The 21,844-nt window shown below is 43.9% G+C and overlaps 1 protein-coding gene across 1 annotated transcript in view; it reads left to right on the top strand.

Annotated features, from left to right (window-relative positions):
* The window catches only part of DICER1 (dicer 1, ribonuclease III), a gene marked incomplete in the record, with an annotated part of 1,877,097 nt that overhangs the window by 1,690,856 nt on the left and 164,397 nt on the right, over window positions 1–21,844 (top strand). Inside the window, 1 exon segment of the mRNA XM_044074618.1 lies at window positions 18,715–18,983. Coding sequence (XP_043930553.1) covers window positions 18,715–18,983 — 269 coding nt within the window.

The following is a 21,844-nucleotide window of genomic DNA, read 5'->3' on the forward strand; positions in this document are numbered from 1 at the left end:
TTTTGTATGTCACTACTGAGTGGATGTAGTGTCCAGATCGCACAGTTTTGTATCTCATTACTGACTGGATGTAGTGTCCAGATCGCACACTTTTGTATCTCATTACTGAGTGGATGTAGTGTCCAGATCGCACACTTTTGTATCTCATTACTGAGTGGATGTAGTGTCCAGATTGCACACTTTTGTATCTCATTACTGAGTGGATGTTGTGTCCAGATCGCCCAGTTTTGTATCTCATTACAGAGTGTATGTAGTGTCCAGATCGCCCAGTTTTGTATCTCATTACTGAGTGGATGTAGTGTCCAGATCAACCAGTTTTGTATCTCATTACTGAGTGGATGTAGTGTCCAGATCGCACATTTTCGTATCTCATTACTGAGTGGATGTAGTGTCCAGATAGCACACTTTTGTATCTCATTACTGAGTGGATGTAGTGTCCAGATCTCCCAGTTTTGTATCTCATTACTGAGTGGATGTAGTGTCCAGATCGCACACTTTTGTATCTCATTACCGCACACTTTTGTATTTCATTACTGAGTGGTTGTAGTGTCCAGATCGCACACTTTTGTATCTCATTACTGTGTGGATGTGGTGTCCAGATCGCCCAGTTTTGTATCTCATTGCTGACTGGATGCACTGTCCAGATCACACAATTCCTTTAGTTCTTCCATTCTTAGGAACGTCCTTCTTTGGTACCACATAGGTGTGGCATCTTGGGAATCTGTCCCATGGTTAAATTGGATAAAAATAGACAACAATTGGATACCAAAGTCATGTACTTACCATAATGATAGATCCACATTGTCTTGATTTTTTTCCTGTTCAACCTCCCTCCCTCCCTCCTGCCACCTTCCAAATTGATATAAATGGGCTTCTAATGACCTGGTAGTTGTGTAGCACACCCTGTCTGTCAACAGTCTTATCGGACTCTATTCCAGTACTTAGTCCTTCCTTTCCTACCTTTTGTAGCTGTATGCTAGGTTTAGTCCTGAATACAATTACTACAAGTTATTTTACTGAGACTAACTTGATCTGAGGTAGTAAGGTGGAGTGTAGGGAATTATGGTTAGGGAAGGAGTCATAGCTTTGGAACCGAGAATCTTCAGAGTCAGTGCCAAAGTCTGATCCAGTTGGATCCAACAACTCATGGTTGAACTGGACGAAAATCAAGCCACATGGATCTAATGTTATGGTACATACAAAACATTTGTTTTTAGTTGCTGTTACATCCGGTAGTGATACTGAAACATTTAATCTGATGTTGTTAATCTTCATTCATTCCTTACTGATGGGTTATCGGTAGTGTCCAGATAGCACACTTTTGTATCTCATTACTGAGTGGATGTTGTGTCCATATCGCACACTTTTATATCTCATTACTGAGTGGATGTTGTGTCCAGATCGCCCAGTTTTTTTATCTCATTACTGAGTGTATGTAGTGTCCAGATCGCCCAGTTTTGTATCTCATTACTGAGTGGATGTATTGTCCAGATCGCACACTTTTGTATTTCATTACTGAGTGGATGTAGTGTCCAGATCGCACACTTTTGTATCTTATTACTGAGTGGATGTAGTGTCCAGATCGCCCAATTTTGTATCTCATTACTGAGTGGATGTATTGTCCAGATCGCACACTTTTGTATTTCATTACTGAGTGGATGTAGTGTCCAGATCGCACACTTTTGTATCTTATTACTGAGTGGATGTAGTGTCCAGATCGCACACTTTTGTATTTCATTACTGAGTGGATGTAGTGTCCAGATCGCACACTGTTGTATTTCATTACTCAGTGGATGTAGTGTCCAGATCGCACACTTTGTATTTCATTACTCAGTGGAGGTAGTGTCCATATCGCACACTTTTATATCTCATTACTGAGTGTATGTAGTGTCCAGATCGCCCAGTTTTGTATCTCATTACTGAGTGGATGTATTGTCCAGATCGCACACTTTTGTATTTCATTACTGAGTGGATGTAGTGTCCAGATCGCACACTTTTGTATCTTATTACTGAGTGGATGTAGTGTCCAGATCGCCCAGTTTTGTATCTCATTACTGAGTGGATGTATTGTCCAGATCGCACACTTTTGTATTTCATTACTGAGTGGATGTAGTGTCCAGATCGCACACTTTTGTATCTTATTACTGAGTGGATGTAGTGTCCAGATCGCACACTTTTGTATTTCATTACTGAGTGGATGTAGTGTCCAGATCGCACACTTTTGTATTTCATTACTCAGTGGATGTAGTGTCCAGATCGCACACTTTGTATTTCATTACTCAGTGGAGGTAGTGTCCATATCGCACACTTTTATATCTCATTACTGAGTGGATGTAGTGTCCAGATCTCCCAGTTTTTTTATCTCATTACTGAGTGTATGTAGTGTCCAGATCGCCCAGTTTTGTATCTCATTACTGAGTGGATGTATTGTCCAGATCGCACACTTTTGTATTTCATTACTGAGTGGATGTAGTGTCCAGATCGCACACTTTTGTATCTTATTACTGAGTGGATGTAGTGTCCAGATCGCACACTTTTGTATTTCATTACTGAGTTAATGTAGTGTCCAGATCGCACACTTTTGTATTTCATTACTCAGTGGATGTAGTGTCCAGATCGCACACTTTGTATTTCATTACTCAGTGGAGGTAGTGTCCAGATCGCACACTTTTGTATCTCATTACTGAGTGGATGTAGTGCCCAGATCTCCCAGTTTTCTATCTCATTACTGAGTGCATGTAGTGTCCAGATCGCACACTTTTGTATCTCATTACTGAGTGGATGTAGTGTCCAAATCTCCCAGTTTTGTATCTCATTACTGAGTGGATGTAGTGTCCAGATCGCACACTTTTGTATCTTATTACTGAGTGGATGTAGTGTCCAGATCGCCCAGTTTTGTATCTCATTACTGAGTGGATGTATTGTCCAGATCGCACACTTTTGTATTTCATTACTGAGTGGTTGTAGTGTCCAGATCGCACACTTTTGTATCTCATTACTGAGTGGATGTGGTGTCCAGATCGCCCAGTTTTGTATCTCATTGCTGATTGGATGCACTGTCCAGATCACACAATTCCTTTAGTTCTTCCATTCTTAGGAGCGTCCTTCTTTGGTACCACGTAGGTGTGGCATCTTGGGAATGTGTCCCATGGTTAAATTGGATAAAAATAGACAACAATTGGATACCAAAGTCATGTACTTACCATAATGATAGATCCACATTGTCTTGATTTTTTTCCTGTTCAACCTCCCTCCCTCCCTCCTGCCACCTTCCAAATTGATATAAATGGGCTTCTAATGACCTGGTAGTTGTGTAGCACACCCTGTCTGTCAACAGTCTTATCGGACTCTATTCCAGTACTTAGTCCTTCCTTTCCTACCTTTTGTAGCTGTATGCTAGGTTTAGTCCTGAATACAATTACTACAAGTTATTTTACTGAGACTAACTTGATCTGAGGTAGTAAGGTGGAGTGTAGGGAATTATGGTTAGGGAAGGAGTCATAGCTTTGGAACCGAGAATCTTCAGAGTCAGTGTCAAAGTCTGATCCAACTGGATCCAACAACTCATGGTTGAACTGGATGAAAATCAAGCCACATGGATCTAATCTTATGGTACATACAAAACATTTGTTTTTAGTTGCTGTTACATCCGGTAGTGATACTGGAACATATAATCTGATGTTGTTAATCTTCATTCATTCCTTACTGATGGGTTATCGGTTCCATCCTTGGAACCGAGCCGGCCTTATATCAAGCTCACATCAGCCAAAAACTCTTGAGCCAAGATCCTACCCAGAATACTCTGCTCTCTGTTACCTCAGATCTCGTTTGCCGCATTGCTGTACAGCCATGTCAAGCCACTCTCTCTCAGCTAAGTGAATCATTTTTGAAAGTTTCTATATTGTTACTACTTTAAAAGTTTTCAGTCAGTTACTTTTACTATACTCCTACCCTATTGTTTCTCTCAGACTCTCTCCCTATAGTTTCTTTCCTTTCTATTACCCTTTTTCTTACCTTTAAGGTATTTCTTTGTTACCACTGTTGGTAATCCTTCCTTCTCTTTCTCTTCTTTCCCTTCTGGGAAGCCATCTTTACTCTTGGTGCTGTCGTTCTTCTCCACATCATTATGTCAGACAAGAAAAGTCTTGTTGGTTTCAAACAGTGTAAGGATTGCAGCTGTAAGTTACTGCTTTCTGATGGCCATGATTTATGTGTCTATTGCTTGAATGTCTCCCACCTTACAGTGGATCCCCCATGTGGGATTTGTAGAAAAATTTCGACCAAGACTCTCAATGAAAGAAAGAACAAGTTAATCCTCAAAGGTCTCCTCAAAACTCCTTTCTTTGAAGCTATCTCTGGGTCTGAGGGATCACCACCTCCTGCTAAACCTCGTAAGAGGTGTTCTTCCTCTTCCTCATCGAGGTCACTCACTTCATCTCCCTCTGGAGATCGCAGGGAGTCAACTCATAAGAAGGTAAAAATTGCTAGTCCGGCGCTGCCACTTTTGACCCTTTTGGCTCCAGGCACGGTACCACCCTAGTTGATTCTTGCTCCAGCTATGTCATTGTTATTGCCACCTGCACCGGAGTTCCCGGTGCAGAAATTTACAGCTCCAACAGTTTCATCGCAGCCTTTACCGGCACCATCTCTGCAGGTACAGTCTCCTTTGACATCGTTGGTGCAATCTCCTTCAGCCCTGGGTTTGACGATACTGTCCTTCATGGTGCAGACACTTTCGGCAGCGACATGCTCTTTGGTGCAGTCCTTTTCGGCACCGTCATTCTTACCGGTGCAGGCACCTTCCTCGACAGCACCATACTTGTCGGTGCAGACTCTTGCCTTTATGGTGTAGACACCTTCAACTTCTGTGGCGCTGCCTTCGTCAGCGCAGACTACCTTGGCACCATTCTCCTCTGTGCAGACATACTCTGTTCCAGGCTCTGCACCCCTCGAACTAGCAAGGCCCAAGTACTCTCCTTCTTTGGATCCGTTTGTTGGTAGCCAGTATAGCCCTTTTTCTAGGAAGGCCAGAATCACCTTCATGTTTCTCTATGAGGTCGAGCAGGAGCCTCTCTGAACAAGATGTGTTGGGCTTGTTGACAAGTTGCTTGTGGTCAGGGGTGTCTCTCAACCGTCTAAACCTACGTTCCCTCTTTCAGGTGAACGTATTTCTCCTCAGACTCCAACGTACACTCCTCCTTCGACTTCCCTGCAAGCATTGAAGACCCATCCTCCGACAGTAGCTTCCCTCCGTCCGAACCCAATAGTGGACCTCGCTTTGGATTCGGAGTTGTCCTTGTGGCCCTCGGTGCACTGGCATCAGGCTCTTCTCAGGCTAGTGGCTGTGCCATGGGGAGGGCATTCTTGGTTCCACGCCAATTTTTTTCTAAGGCACCCTCCAGGAATCCTTCCTCCCTCACACTCCACAGCCGTCTTGAGACTCCTTGTCTGGGTGTCGGCTCATCGGAGCGGGGCGTGATCCTGGTTCTGAGGTTGTTGTGCTCGGTTCCGGGCTCCCTTTCCTCTTTGGACGGGCCGGCCTTCCTGGCCATGAAGAGGGCACTTGCCTCCGCTAGCAAACCCCCCCATGTTGGAGTCCTCTACCCCCTCTGTGACGCAACTCTTACAAGCCACCACCACAGGACACCGGGCAGAAGGGCCTCAGGTTTCTCCCCCTCAGGAGATCCTCTCTTTGAGTCTTCCCCAGAACTCCCCACTGAGGAAGTACCTCACAAGGCTTTGTGCAAGAGGAACCACATGGACTCCATTGAGGAGTCTTTGACCAAAGATGTGGACTTTGATGAGGGGGATGGTCCCCTCAGTCACCTTTTGTTGAGGTGTCCTTTGGTGACATCCTTGAGATCCTTAGACATAGGGGTGACTGGAAGTCCTCTAATCCTTCCTTAGAGGAATCCGTATTCTTGCAGGCCTTTCATGCCAGGCCCCCTACATCCTAGGTTACCCCACCGGCTGATCAGCTTATCCAGCTCATCGTCCAGTGTGCATCCTGGAAGCTATACCGCAGAGACCTGATAAGATCTTATCTCCCCCAGCTGAGCATCCCCATTGGTCAAAAGGTCTTCCAGTAGATCCATGTTGGTGGCAGCTGCAACCAAGAAAGACTTGGCAGAAGAGAGCCAAACTGTCCATCCGCCCAACAAGGAGTCCCGGGCAATAGACAGACTCTGGAAGCTTCTGTTTGCTTCATCGACCTTCTCCGTATGGTCCTCGAACTGTTTGGCACATTTTACGAGGCTCCAGATGGATCTTATCAACCAATCCACTGAAAACTAGGCAGGAGCTGTTTCTGATGAGGTCTGTGACCATGTAGCTTCTCAGATAGCGACCCTAGAATCCATATCCAATTCTTCCATGCGTCTTATTTCACATGCAACAGAAAGAGTGGCTAGAGCAGCAGGCACAGGTATAGTCACGGGACGACATGCCTGGATGCACCTTTGTGACTTTGTGGACTCCTTTAAGGCTTCCTTCATGAACGCCCCCATCGAGGCCGCTTCTTTGTTTGGCCCTAAAGTTAATGATATGCTGGCTAGTTGCGAATAAGATGGCAAGACCTTATCTGCTGTTGGTGTCAGACACTCCACTCCTCAAAGATTCTACTCCAGAAATCAGAGGAGTGGGAAGATGTGGCACAGGAAATTACAGGGCTCTTTCCATGATGCATGTGCCGAGTTTTCTCCTAGAGGCAGAGGGGGAGGTCTGCGAAACCGGGGCTCCAGAGATTCTTTCTCTGGCCAACCCTCTCAGCGCTGCTGAAGCATTGCCCGACTGCTCACCTTTGGAAGCGGTCGGGGGTCATTTGTCCTTGTACCCCACTACCTGGCGAAACATAACCACCGACACTTGGGTACAATGGATAATATCCAGAGGCTGTTGCATCCCCTTTCATCTCTGTCCAACCTCATTCAGTGACTTACCTGACGTTCCACCCAGTCAAAGGGAAGCAGCAGCACATGAAATCCGAAAGCTGCTACAAAAAAGAGTCATCGAAGCGGTCCCGCCAGACCAGATAGGATCCAGTTTTTACTCAAGGTTCTTTTTGGTGCCAAAAAAGACAGGGGACTGGAGACCAATTCTGGATCTTGGCACACTAAACTAATTTGTAAAAACAGAGAAATTCTGAATGGTCACGGTTCAGTCTATCCTTCCTTTTCTGGAAGAAGACGATTGGATGTGCTCTTTAGATCTAAAGGTTGTATTACCATATAGAAATGAACAAGCGCTCAAGAAGATACCTCCGCTTCTGCATAGGAGCCAGTCACTCCCAGTTTTGAGCACTGCCCTTCGATCTCTCTAAAGCCCCCAGAGTGTTCACCAAATGCATGGCAGTGGTCATTGCTCACCTGCGACTGCAAGGATTCCAGGCATTTCCATATTTAGATGACTGGCTCCTCCCTGCCCCCACTAAGCGCCTACTGGAAGAAGCCCTAGACTACACTCTCCTCACAGCACAACACCTAGGAATCACTGTAAACTGGGAGAAGTCCAACACGAACCCAGCACACTCTTTGGAATTCATTGGGGTACTGTTGGAAACAAGGAACTGAACAGCATTTCTTCCAGATCACAGACTTCAGAGAATAAGACAACAGGTTCAGCCGCTGCTCTGTCACCACAAATCTTCCGCTCGGTCCATACTCCAATTTTTGGGGTCAATGGCAGCCTCGATCACCATTGTTCCTCTGGCCAGATGCCATGTGAGACTTCTGCAGTGGTTGCTCCTCACTCACTGGTACTCTTTACAACACCCTTTGTCTTTTCAGATAAGTTTAACTCAGAGATGCAAGCAAGATTTGCTCTGGTGGATGTCTCAAAACCCCCAACACTGGTCTCGCCCCTTCAGCCCCCAGCAACCGAAAGCCACGGTGACCATGAATGACTCCCTGATTGGGGGGGGCTATGTCAAGGAAACTCGGTCTAATGCACCTGGTCGGAGACAGAGGCTCTTTTGCATATCAGTGTCCTGGAATTGAGGGCGGTTCTACTAGCGTTGCAAGCATTCCATTCCATCCTTCCATCAGGGACTGTTGCGATCCAGTCAGACAACATTTCAGTCGTCTGGTACATCAGCAAGCAAGGGGGCACCAGATCTTATCCGTTATGCCGAGAGGCCTTAAGAATATGGCAATGGGCGATAGCTTCCAACCACTTTCGTATTGCACCACACATTCCCGAGAGCTCCAGTGTGATAGGGGGCAAGTTGAGCAGGTGCATCCTACAACCTCATCAGTGGTCCCTCAACCCTATGATAGCGGCAAAAATTTTCAGCTGCTGGGGCCAGCCGTGCTGTGACCTATTCGCCTACCCAACCAATTACAAGTGCAGCAACTATTTTGACCTGATCCCCCCTCGGGGACAGTCACCGAGAGATGCTGTAGTCCAAGTTTGGACTTCAGGTCTACTTTATGCTTATCCTCCTCTTCCCCTCATCTCCCAATTTCTGAAGAAAGCACGGCAGTTGAAAAGCAAAGGCCTCGATAAGTCTGGTTCCTCTTCCTCTGGCCTCACCTGCTAGATCGACCATGGATCCTCAATCCATCCCAAACGTTGATCTCCCATCCGCAGGGTCTGACCCACCCCAGTCTGACAAACCTGAAGCTGCCAGCTTGGTTTCTTCACTTCCAATGCTTGCCAGGCAAGATAACCTCTCATCCCCAGTGCACAATATTCTTATCACCTCATAAATCATCCACCAGACTAATCTATCTCAGTAAATGGAAAAGGTTTTTTTTATGGGCAGCGAATAAACAATTTAGACCCCTTGTCAGACCCATTTTCGGCAGTTCTGGATTACTTATCACATCTTTTCCACTCTGGGGTGTCTGCCTCTACTGTTCGTGTTCAGTTAGCTGCCATTTCAGATTTCCACATTGGTTTTCAGGTTTCTTCACTCATGTTACATAGACTCTGTAAAACTTTCTTGAAGGGGGTTCTTCACGTAAAACCTCCCTTTAGAGAACCAGTACAATCTTGGGATTTAGCCTTGGTCCTGTAAGCCCCAACAGCTCCCCCCCTTTGAACCCGCGTCTTCATGTGATTTAAAGTTCCTGTCTTGGAAAACTTTGTTTCTGTTTGCAATCACATCGGCCAGACGTTTGTCAGAACACCAATCCTTATGCATCAAACGTCCCTATCTTATCTTCCATAAGGATAGAGTATCACTGAGAACTAATTCTTCCTTTTTACCGAAAGTGGTGTCAGAGCGGTCTATCAACCAGACTATTGACCTTCCATTATTTTTTTCCTAATCATTCTAATAAGGGAGAGTATTACCTGCACTCCCTGGATGTTCATAGGCAAATAGATCCTTTCTGGACAAAACAAAATCTAACAGTAAATCAGACCAACTATTCCTGGCCTTTTCTGGACCAAGATTAGGTCATCCTGTCCCAAAAGATACATTGGTGTCATGGTTGAGAAATTGCATTACCTTTATCTACAAGAAGAGCAATCTCACCTTGCCTGACAGAGTCGAAGCACATTCTACAAGGTCTGTGGCAACTTCAGCAGCTTTCCATGCTAAGGCTTCCCTCAATGATATTTGCTCAGCTGCAACTTGGGCCAAACCTCATGCATTTATTCTTCAGTACAAATTGGACTTGGCCTCCAGAGGTAGAGCTTCTTTTGGCTCCATGGTGCTCACGAATGTCCTTCCATGAGGGCCACCCAGGGATACAGGTAGCTGGGGACTCTGTCCCATCAGTAAGGAATGAACAAAGGTTAACATCATCCGATAAAGAAGTTGTCTTACCATAATGTTCCATTTGTGTTGATCTTCATTCATTACTCCCCACCCTCTGTCCTCCTCTAGAGATTCCTGATTGATCTTATATACTCCTTTATGGTAGGTCTGTTATAACCAGAGGTAGTCTGTACTTTTGTCTGTCAACATACAAGTAATGAATGAATGAAGATCAACAGCACAGATGGAACGTTATGATAAGACATAACTTCTTTTTTCATGCTAGAAGCTATATCTGCAGTAACTGTTAAGTCTGCACATCTGCCTGGTCATTACCCACACTATCACAGCAAATGAGAACATCTGTATTTGCTGGATGCATACTGTTTAAAAGTTGCAGTGGAAGAATAACTGAATTCCAGAAGACCTGTCAACCTTCTGTTTCAGTCCGGAAAGGAAAAGATGGCCTACTAGTCAGCAAGCAGACTAAGTGGTCACCTCGTGATATTGTCTTTTGCCTTAAGTGTAATAAACCTTTGCGATGCACAATAGTGGCACATTGATAGGGGAGGTGTTTCAGCACAAAGTAGTTAGAAACTGACACATGTTCTGCTGTCTACTCATTTGACAAAGCACCACTGGTTGGAGCACAGTCCAGAGCAGGACAGGTTTTTACTGTGGCTGTGCCACGTGTGGATCCTGTAATTGTCTACTTCTCAGTGGTATATAAATGCTGTTGCAGTGACCATTTCCTAAAGAAGATTTTACAGTTGTATGCAACGTCTTTATCACAACAGGCAGTCTTCAAAGAGAGAGAAGTAAACCTATCTCCCCCCCCCCCCGAACAAGCAGAATTGCTGACCCCAAATGTCTGAAAGTAACTACCATTCAAACAAAAAACAAATTGGCTAAATGCCATTAAAGAACTTTGTAGTGCCTAACTCCATTTTTTTTGTACCTCAGGTTACAGGAAATATTCCTGTGTTCTACTTTTCCAAATATTGTAGTTAAGGTGTTTGGAATTTCACCAGGTGCCTATTTTGACACAGTTGTACTATATTACACTTCACTTTTTTTATGGCATTCCACACTAGAGTATGTTTTTTTTTTTTTACTTTCAGTTTTGTGGTTTGAGTAAATTGCTCTTTTTGCAGAATGAACTTTTTAATTGTTGTTTAAGTCAGAGAGTGTTCAAGTTTGCATCAGTAACCCACGATAGCAATGTTGTTAATTCAGACCCATTTAGGTATGTGGTGCGTTATCCCTCATGTGCACAAACTATTGTTTGACATTAAGATGCCTTAGCTTGTGGATAGACTGCTGTTGTGTTCTTTAATTTATGGAAGTGGAAGGGATTTGCTGGCCTTGACTCAGTGGAGTTAAATTAAGAGCCCTTCAATTCTTTGCAGAGGATGTATTTTCTGAAGTTACGGTGATAGCTAATGAGAGGAAAAGCATAGTCATTGTTGACTTTGAAGAGGTGCATGTTTGTTGCTGTTTAAATATACCCCAGTAAAATTGCATGGTTGACTATTCACAAATGTGCACCGAGTGTGAAGGTCACAAGCAGACCTGAAGTAGTGGGGTATACCTGCTGTAGTGAGTGATATCACATCTTGATATATTCACTTGAAGTGCTGGGGTATACCTGGTGTAGACAGTGATATCACTTATGAATACACTCTCGTGAAGTACTGGGGGTATACCTGCTGTAGAGAGTGATGTCACATCTTGATATATTCACTTGAAGTGCCGGGGTATACCTGGTGTAGACAGTGATATCACTTATGAATACACTCTCCTGAAGTACTGGGGGTATACCTGCTGTAGAGAGTGATGTCACATCTGAATATATTCACCTGAAGTACTGGGGCATACCTGCTGTAGAGAGTGATGTCACATCTGAATATATTCACCTGAAGTACTGGGGCATACCTGCTGTAGAGAGTGATGTCACATCTGAATATATTCACCTGAAGTACTGGGGCATACCTGCTGTAGAGAGTGATGTCACATCTGAATATATTCACCTGAAGTACTGGGGCATACCTGCTGTAGTGAGTGATGTCACATCTGAATATATTCACCTGAAGTACTGGGGTATACCTGCTGTAGCGAGTGATGTCACATCTTGATACATTCACCTGAAGTACTGGGGCATACCTGCTGTAGAGAGTGATGTCACATCTGAATATATTCACCTGAAGTACTGGGGGTATACCTGCTTCAGCTAGTGATGTCACATCTGAATATATTCACCTGAAGTACTGGGGCATACCTGCTGTAGAGAGTGATGTCACATCTGAATATATTCACCTGAAGTACTGGGGCATACCTGCTGTAGAGAGTGATGTCACATCTGAATATATTCACCTGAAGTACTGGGGCATACCTGCTGTAGCGAGTGATGTCACGTCTTGATACATTCACCTGAAGTACTGGGGCATACCTGCTGTAGCGAGTGATGTCACGTCTTGATACATTCACCTGAAGTACTGGGGCATACCTGCTGCAGCTAGTGATGTCACGTCTTGATACATTCACCTGAAGTACTGGGGCATACCTGCTGTAGAGAGTGATGTCACGTCTTGATACATTCACCTGAAGTACTGGGGCATACCTGCTGTAGAGAGTGATGTCACGTCTTGATACATTCACCTGAAGTACTGGGGCATACCTGCTGTAGAGAGTGATGTCACGTCTTGGTACATTCACCTGAAGTACTGGGGCATACCTGCTGTAGCGTGCTATGTCACATCTGAATATATTATTTGCTGTAGTTTGTGTTCTGCTGGTGTTCATCGTGCATACAGCTGCAGTAATCACAGATGGGTTTTCTGCCGTCAGGCGGGTCCTCGGTCGGACGAATTCCAAAGTCTACGTCTGGCGTCGGTTGTTGTCGCTTTCTTTCCTGACGTCAGTGAGACAGGGGTATATAAGACACAGCCGATGCCATTTTCTTCAGTCTTTTTTGCCGCGCGGTGCCCGAAGCAGAAGCAGTTCGCAAGTGCCGGTCGGCCAGCTCCTGATTTTACGAAAAATTGGAAACCGAAGTCTTCTTTAAAGCTAAGTACCCCGTTGGGGAATCTTTTCTTGCCTCAGACCGATGTCAGAAAAAGTTAACAATTGTATTTCTTGTGGGAAGCAAATACCGCATAAGGATTTCCATTCCCTCTGCATACCTTGTTTAGGCCCAGACCACGACGTCTCGGACTGTCACTTTTGCGCTACTTTCAATAAACGCACTATTAAGCGTCGGGCGGAGTTCGCCCAACACTTTTTTGGTAAAGCCTTTGATTATAAAATGTCGTTGGAGACTCCGACTACCGTTTTGTCCAAAAAACACAAGGACAAGGACCGACACGCGAGGTCCGCGGTCTCCACCGACACCACGCCAAAACCGGCTACACTTGGTCCGGTTCTCAGCGAGACGCCTATGCAGCCCTTGACTACCGACGACACTTCTTTGGCGGTGTCTTCTGTAACCGAGACCGCAGGTACCTCGGCCCATACCCAGACTACAACCACCGAAGCCACTGTGAGCGTTGAGCCTCCTAATGTGGACAGGTCCACTTCCACCCATGGTGTCTTTAGACCCTCATCTTCCTTTTCCATTAACGACTTTACTAAGTCCAAATCAGCCATGCATCCCAAGAGGCCTATTGCACAGGCCCCATCTCCAGGCCCCATGCCTAAAAAGCAGATGCTAAAAATGGCTGAGGATTTAATTACTCTTATCAGGGGTTCCCAACCCCCTCCAGACAAGAGACCCGGAGTGGCGGAAGATTCTCCCTCTTCTGATCAGGGCTCCATTTTTTCAGAACATTCTGATGTAGAGGAACACTCGTACTCCCCTTTTGAAGATTCTGATGCAGAGCAGTCCATTCCTTCTGTATCTCCTCCAGAGGATTTTTCTTTTGGGGAAACCTTGCACACCTTGAGGGAACACTTCCATTGGGAAGGCCAAGACTTTTCTGATTCCAAGAAAAGACTTAGGGAATTTCTTTTGCAACCTCAACACAGACCTCTGGCGATACCTCCCATCTTGGACATACTTGATGTTTATTCGGAGGCTTGCCTTATTCCGGATTCCCTGCCTCCTGCCCCAGTCAAGCCTGATAGGTACTACAGAGTTCCTAACTCTCACCAATTTCTTTACAAAAGCCATAATGCTGACCCTGAAACCATTTCTCAAGGCCCCAAGGGAATGAAGGCCTCTACTGCTAAGAATCCACTACCTTCCGAAAGAGAGTCTAGATCCTTAGAAAGGTGGGGAAAAAAGGTATATACCTCGGCCACCCTAGCCATGAGGGCCTTAAATTTTCAGTTCCATATGCTTAAATATCAGCAGTTTCTGTTATCACAATTAAGAAATAAAATGTCGGTTTGGAAATGGTACAAGAAAAGAAACAACCTTCGGTCCCACCAATTAGCGTTAAACGACTCAAAGATCCACGAGAAGTGTAGAAAAATTCACAGTTTATTCATCGACATGGAACACAAATCTACAAAATACTACGAACAAGACTGTCAAGTCAATATGTGAAAAGCTCCACACATCAGCCTGCTGTAACAAACAGATATCGAACAAAACATAAAACAGACGCCAAAATAGCACAAGTTCTGAGGAAGACCAGTTACTTGGTTGAAAGCGCTAAACTTGTGCTATTTTGGCGTCTGTTTTATGTTTTGTTCGATATCCGTTTGTTACAGCAGGCTGATGTGTGGAGCTTTTCACATATTGACTTGACAGTCTTGTTCGTAGTATTTTGTAGATTTGTGTTCCATGTCGATGAATAAACTGTGAATTTTTCTACACTTCTCGTGGATCTTTGAGTCGTTTAACGCTAATTGGTGGGACCGAAGAAATAAAATGTCTCAACCTGAATAACCAGATTTGAAGGAGTTGCAGGATATGATGCATAGTGCAGAACAAGTGGGTAAACACACCTTACAATGTGGCTATGATGCCCTAGAGGCCTCAAGTAGAGCTGCTGTTACAGGATCAGTCATTCGTAGACATGCCTGGCTTAGGGAACAAATCTTGCCTGATCATGTTAAAGTTAAACTACTAGATGCTCCTTTACAAAAGGATGTGCTATTTGGTACTAATGCTGAGGAGATACTACGGAAAATGGAAGAAAAAGCCAAATCTATGCAAACTGTCAAAGCTTTTCTACAGGTTCAACCACCACGTTTTAGCAGAAATTGGCCTTCTAAAAACTGGTCCTTTCCAGCCACGGACAAGCCCCAAAGAGGTAGATGCAGGCGACAAGGGGCAGAGGACAATCTCAAGGATCATATAGAGGCAGACAATGGCAAACTCCAGCACCAAGAGGTGGCGAAGACAGTGCACAACAATACAGGAAACAAACCCAATGACTTCCTCCTTTCCATGCCAAGCAAGTCTCAGCTGGCAGCACCCTTGGGAGGAAAACTGGCATTATTTACAAGAAATTGGCATATTGTCACAACAGACAAATGGATCCTGGACATTATAAACAGAGGCTACAGATTCCATTTTCACACTCTTCCAAAAATGAGAGGCATGCCAAACCTGCCACACAATCAAAGGGCAGAGGCACAACTACAAATTTCAAAGCTCATGAACATGAAAGCTATTCAAGAGGTACCTACTCACGAACAAGGTCAAGGTTTTTATTCCAGACTATTTCTGGTACCAAGGAAAGGAACCGACTGGAGACCCATTTTGGACTTATCCATCCTAAACACTTTTCTACTTGTACCAAAATTCAAGATGCTCACATTACAGCAGCTTCTTCCCATGCTGGGCAAGGAGTTTTGGCTGGTAACATTGGACCTCAAGGAGGCATACCTGCATGTCCCAATCAGACAAAGCTGCAGAAGATACCTTAGATTTCTTGCAGGTTCAATCCACTATCAATTCTCTGCATTGCCCTTTGGCTTATCTACTGCGCCCAGAGTATTCACGAAATGCCTGGCATCAGTAATTGCCTACTGCAGACTTCAAGGGATACAAATTTACCCTTAGTTGGACGACTGCCTGATCCAAGCGGACAGCAAGCACATACTTCTGGAACATCTGGCTTATGTGACACGGTTACTGAATTCTCTGGGATACACAGTCAACAAAGAGAAATCCAGGCTAACACCATCTCAGAAAATAACTTTCCTGGGTGCCAACTTGGACACAAACACCCAGATGGCCTATCTTATGCCAGAAAACAGGGGCAACTAACTCAGTACTTCAAAATACTAGCAAATTGTACCAGGCTCACTGCAAGGAAAATCCTGCAGGCTCTGGGCTTCATGGCATATTGCATTCTTTTAATCCCATGTGCAAAGTTGCATATGAGGAAACTTCAATGGTACCTAAAAAACCTATGGTCTCAACACAGCCACAGGTTGGAAACAATAATACCAATAATTCCATGTTTGCAAAAGGAATTTCTATGGTGGGCCCAAGCATGTCAAACAAACACAGGTCTCCCATTCTGCAAGCCTCAAGCAAATCAAGTCATCACAACAGACGCCTCAGATTACGCCTGGGGGGCGCACATGACAGACAGGTGCATTCAGGGCAAATGGTCCCAAGAGGAAAAGTACCTTCACATCAATCAAAAAGAAATGCTAGCAGTGATAAATGCAATTACAGCTTTCAAGGACCTCCTGCATCCAGGACAATTATTGATAAGAACAGACAACACCACAGTAATGTGGTACATAAACAAACAAGGAGGAACACATTCATACCCCATGTGCAGACTAGCCATGACACTTTGGAACTTGGCTCTGGAATGGCAAATCGAACTTCAAGCACAGTACTTGCCAGGTTTGGAAAACACACTGGCAGACAATCTAAGCAGAAATATGACAGACCCACACGAATGGAAGTTGCATCCTCAAGTGTTTACAAAGATAATCCAAGCGTGGGGAAGGCCAGACATAGATCTCTTCGCCTCCCACAGGAATCATCAATTGGAAAAGTTCTGTTCAAGGACCTTTCATCCAAAGGCCTGGAGAGTGGACGCCCTTTCATTCAGTTGGGCAGCATGAACAGTTTACACTTTCCCACCTTTGCCTCTTCTGCCCAAGGTGCTCTTGAAAGCAAGAACAGACAGACCGAAGATGATACTGATTGCTCCAGACTGGCCAAGACAACACTGGTACCCACTCCTGAGGAGCCTAACGCATACTCCTCCCTGGTCCCTACCTCTAATGCCTCTTCTACTGACTCAACACAGCTACAAAACTCTTCACAGTCAGCTGAAAACACTCAGTCTCGCTGCATGGAAAATTCCTTAACACCACAACAGACCCTGCTCCCCAAAGAGGTGCAGGATGTCATTTTGGAGGCCAGAAGGCCATCTACTAGAAAGGCTTACTCTGCAAAATGGAAACGGTTTTGCTCTTGGAATGAGAAAAAAGGCCAGGATCCTAGAAAACTGAATTTGCCTCGGATATTACAGTATCTAGCTGAGCTGCTGAACAGTGGACTTTCATTTTCCTCCATAAAAATTCATGCCTCAGCCATTTCTGCAGAATTCAACACTGATCCACCCTTATTCTCTCACCCACTCTTAAGACACTTCCTCAGAGGGGCTAAGAATATAAGACCACCAAGGAAACAACCAATACCAGCCTGGGATCTTAATTACATTCTAGAAAAATTAACATTGCCTCCCTTTGAACCAGCTGCCTCAACAGATTTGCAATATTTGTCCTGGAAAACAGCTTTCCTTCTGGCCATTACCTCAGCTCGTAGGGTTTCGGAACTACAAGCCCTCATGGCTGTGCAGCCCTTTCTCATCTTCCATCAGGACAGGGTTTCCCTTTGAACCAACCCGTCATTTATGCCTAAAGTGGTATCCAGGGTAGCTTTAAATCAAGCCATACACTTACCTACCTTTTACCCCAATCCTCAAAACAAAGGGGAAAGGCTGCTACACTCCTTAGACATCCATAGACAGCTACGTTATTATTTGGACAGAACAAAGCCTTTCAGGAAATCAGAACAACTTTTTGTGTCCTATGCTGTAGGAGCTCAAGGGAAGCCAGTTACCAAACAGACAATTTCAAAATGGATAGGCCACTGCATATGGTTTTCTTACTCCTATCATGGAAAATCTGTCCCTACAGGCATCAGATCCCACTCCACCAGGGCCACAGCTACCTCTACAGCCTTCCTTAGAGGAGTTCTTACCAAAGATATTTTGGAGGCAGCCACTTGGAGTTCTGTGCATACCTTCACAAAACACTACAACCTGCCTTTATACTCCAAAACTAGAGCAGGCTTTGCCACTGCTGTGTTGCAGGGCATTCTGGCTCATCCCAGTTTCACCTAGTGCCTTACCACCCTGTGCGTAGCTTTGGGATTCTACCCATCTGTGATTACTGCAGCTGTATGCACGATGAACATAGTACAGTTTTGTACCTACCATAAATGTAGATGTTCGAGTGCTAATACAGCTGCAGTACAGGTTTCCCTCCCTCCTTCCCCTCTTGGTAAAGTCCTAGGGGCTAATCCCTCCTCATACAACCTGACTGGGTTATCCTTCTATGGTATATTTGCTTGCAACTACTGATTTTTGATTATATTGCATTGCATGTATATATATATAATTTATGTATTGCCTTCCTTCTGGGGGCACCTGACATCTGGGGCAAGAAAGACTGAAGAAAATGGCGTCGGCTGTGTCTTATATACCCCTGTCTCACTGACGTCAGGAAAGAAAGCGACAACAACCGACGCCAGACCTAGACTTTGGAATTCGGACGACCGAGGACCCGCCTGACGGCAGAAAACCCATCTGTGATTACTGCAGCTGTATTAGCACTCGAACATCTACATTTATGGTAGGTACAAAACTGTATGCTGCCTACATGTTTTGTGAAACTGTGCTGTGTGGGTTATTTGCAGATAAGAGGTAGTTTGTGTCTTTTTGTTTGCTGCATGTCTTAGCCAGCTGTCTTTAACATTTGCTCAACCATTAGTCTTTGCTAATTGATCTCAACTTTTTCCCCCAAAGATTGTTACCAGCGGTTGGAGTTCCTTGGAGATGCAATTTTGGACTACCTCATAACTAAGCACCTTTACGAAGACCCAAGACAACATTCTCCAGGAGTGCTAACTGACTTAAGATCGGCTCTTGTCAATAATACCATCTTTGCATCACTGGCCGTAAAGTACGACTACCACAAGTACTTCAAGGCCGTCTCCCCTGAACTGTTTCATGTCATTGATGACTTTGTTCAATTCCAGCTGGAAAAGAATGAAATGCAAGGCATGGATTCTGAGGTAAGAGTAAACAAGTTGCAAGTTGAAAGCTTCCTCTTTGAATGGCGAGGCTTATGGTAAGATTGCCAGATGTGTAGCAGAATTGCTTTGTCGTGTTAACTTCCAGTCTTACATTGATAGATGAGTGACTGTTGAAGGGAGTAAGGAGGAGAGACTGCCAGTCAGTTGTTAATGCCTAGTGAAAAGTTTCTTGATAGTATGCAGTCATACTTCTCAACTTCTTAGAGCAAGAAATCTGGACAAAGCCATAAATGAAAGTGGGGCAAAGGCCCAAAAATAGGCACAACCTTTTAATATTGCTTTTACAAACTTAGAAAGTTGGTAAAATAACAGGTTTTGCATTAGCATGAATTTTCTGAAGGATATGAAATCTGAAACTCAAATGTCTGTCATTATTTTCTAACATCAATCTGTAATGATTTACCACAAATTTGACAGAAAACACCAATTTTATGAAAAACGGACCAAAAATATGAAGCGAAAATTTGTACAGTTGAGAGGTATGCAGTTTATGTAGGTGGAGTGTTTGAAGTTTGTTTATTCATATAGTGTAATACTTTAATTGTACTATAGTTAATTTATTGTCTAGCTGTTTCATTGAGTGCTACATTTCCTAGATGCCTGTGGTGTTAAACTAATTCCAAATGAAGAAAGTCATCCACCCTGTTTTTCTGCCTGGTGCACTAGTGTCTCTGACATGTTTTAACAAAGCAGCTTATGAAAACTGTTAAAAAGGAACTTGAAGTCCACCGTTTGTTGTTATGATTGCATTGACTGGAGTTGCAGCTGAAAATCCAGATGTTCTCATCCTTGCTTGCTGTCTTTTAGTAAGGGTCATAGTTTTCTAAGTAGCTTTATCAGTGACATTAGTCGTATGCTAAAGGGAAATTTCAGTAAGAATGTGTTCACTAGAAGAATGACACTTTCTAGGAGTGCCAACTCTGGAATTTGCCATTCCTGGACGCTTGATGGCCATCACTGTCAATTACTTATGATGGCTAGTCAGGTTGTCATACTGAACCCCACAGGTTGTTTATTCTCGTTCAAATAGAGGGTATTGAAAAACTGAATGAATAGGACATCGGATGATTTTGGCAGCTTTGACGGTTTGACCTAGTGCTAGTGACACGAGTAGTCAAGTATTATAACACAAAATGGCAGCCGTGCATGAGTATAACAAAAACGTATTACTTTAATCTTATGTTATACAGGTTACAGGCTCATAGCAGTTTTTGACTAGTCAACACAAATGATTAACCTGAATTGTGTTAAGTAACATCAGTCACAAGTGTTCATGCAAATACATAATTATTAATCACTGTTTAAATTTGTAGTTTTGCTGAGAAGAGGTGGTTTTCAATAGCTGACTATCAGTGCAAATAAATGCACAGAAATCACTACATGACATGCTGAAATTTATGTTCACCATTAACTCTTTCGCCAAGTCTGTGCTTAGTCTGTTTCTGCTGTTGGACCAATGTTCATTCATTATGGTGAAAGCTCTCTTGCAGAAAGCATTTGACACCGGGATTGACAGAAGATATGAAACAATATGAAGCAGTCGAATGTCATTTGGAGACAATACACTAAAAAAATTTACCCACATCACCGACCTGTGTCGTTGACTGTACAGTGTCAGTGCTAACTTCTCGAGGAATGCAAAATTCTTCACACAACTTGTCAGTATCAATAGTTATGCCTGTAATATATTCAAGTTTTGTCAATATATCCTGCCACCAGATGTCATTGTCTAACGTGAGAACAGTAAAATGCTTGAAACAGATTCATCATAGTTGTATCATTTTTGCAAATATGACAAACCGCTATCAAAACATGAGTTGCTCCGTGTTCAGATTTTTCTTTCATTTCTGCAGTTGCAGCATCAGAATGTAGTAGTTGATAGGCCAAAGAACCATAGAATTAGTCCCTTTGATGTTGCTGCAGCTTGCACTTCACACTTTCTATAATAGCATGCAATTCAACAGCTGTAGTTGCATTCGACTCCAAGTGTAGAACGGCATCATCAAAAACAGTCATAACATTGTGAATCAGAGCGAACACTGAGGTAGGAGTCGTCATTGTTGCAAGAAAACCCATCCCATAGCAACTTCTTCTTGACCTTGAGATGTAAAGTAAGAGCTAATCTGTCAGTAACAGGGAGCAAGCTTAACCAACACGTGGGCACATGGCATAGCAATTCACAGTATTCCATTTGCAAAAAAATCAAAGAATTTCTTAAGTTCATCAGATTTTTTTGGACGACGTTGAGAAACTGCCTTTAAGCCAAACTTCACACGGTTGTTGAGGATATGACATTTGCAATGTGCTTGTATCAAATTTCTGTTCGCAACATGCAACTTCTGTAATAGTGACGTGTTTTCCGAAGTTTACGGATGCATTGTCTGCACTGTTTGACGTGACCGAATCTAAACACATGCTGTTAGCTGCAATGATACCTTTATTTCTTTCAGCAGTTGCTGTACTGGTTTCATCATTATCTCTATAAAAATCCATGAGTCTGTTCTTCACACCTTCAGTTCTCAAGGAGTAGCAAATGGTCAATGGAAATAACTTCTTGTTGCCTTTGTTCAAAGCGTCTGATCCGATTCCAAAGTAACGAGCAGATTTAACAGCATTGAAGCAAACTTCCTGCGCTTTCAGACCCGGTATGTTTTCAGTGTAACTTGTTGCTTTTGTACGGCCACATGAAATTTTAGACACTGTGGTTGAATCAGGGAATAGTTTTGCCAGAAGCTTGTTGGTGCAGTCCTGACTGTTGTAGCTGTGGTGATGCATAACAGCATGATACGTAGTGGTTAGTTCTGCTGAAGTAACGCTGTCTTCTTCCAGGTATTTGTTCA

The sequence above is a fragment of the Protopterus annectens genome, chromosome 6.part0, assembly GCF_019279795.1.
Source record: "Protopterus annectens isolate FY-2018-M chromosome 6.part0, PAN1.0, whole genome shotgun sequence".
Lineage (NCBI taxonomy): Eukaryota > Metazoa > Chordata > Ceratodontiformes > Protopteridae > Protopterus > Protopterus annectens.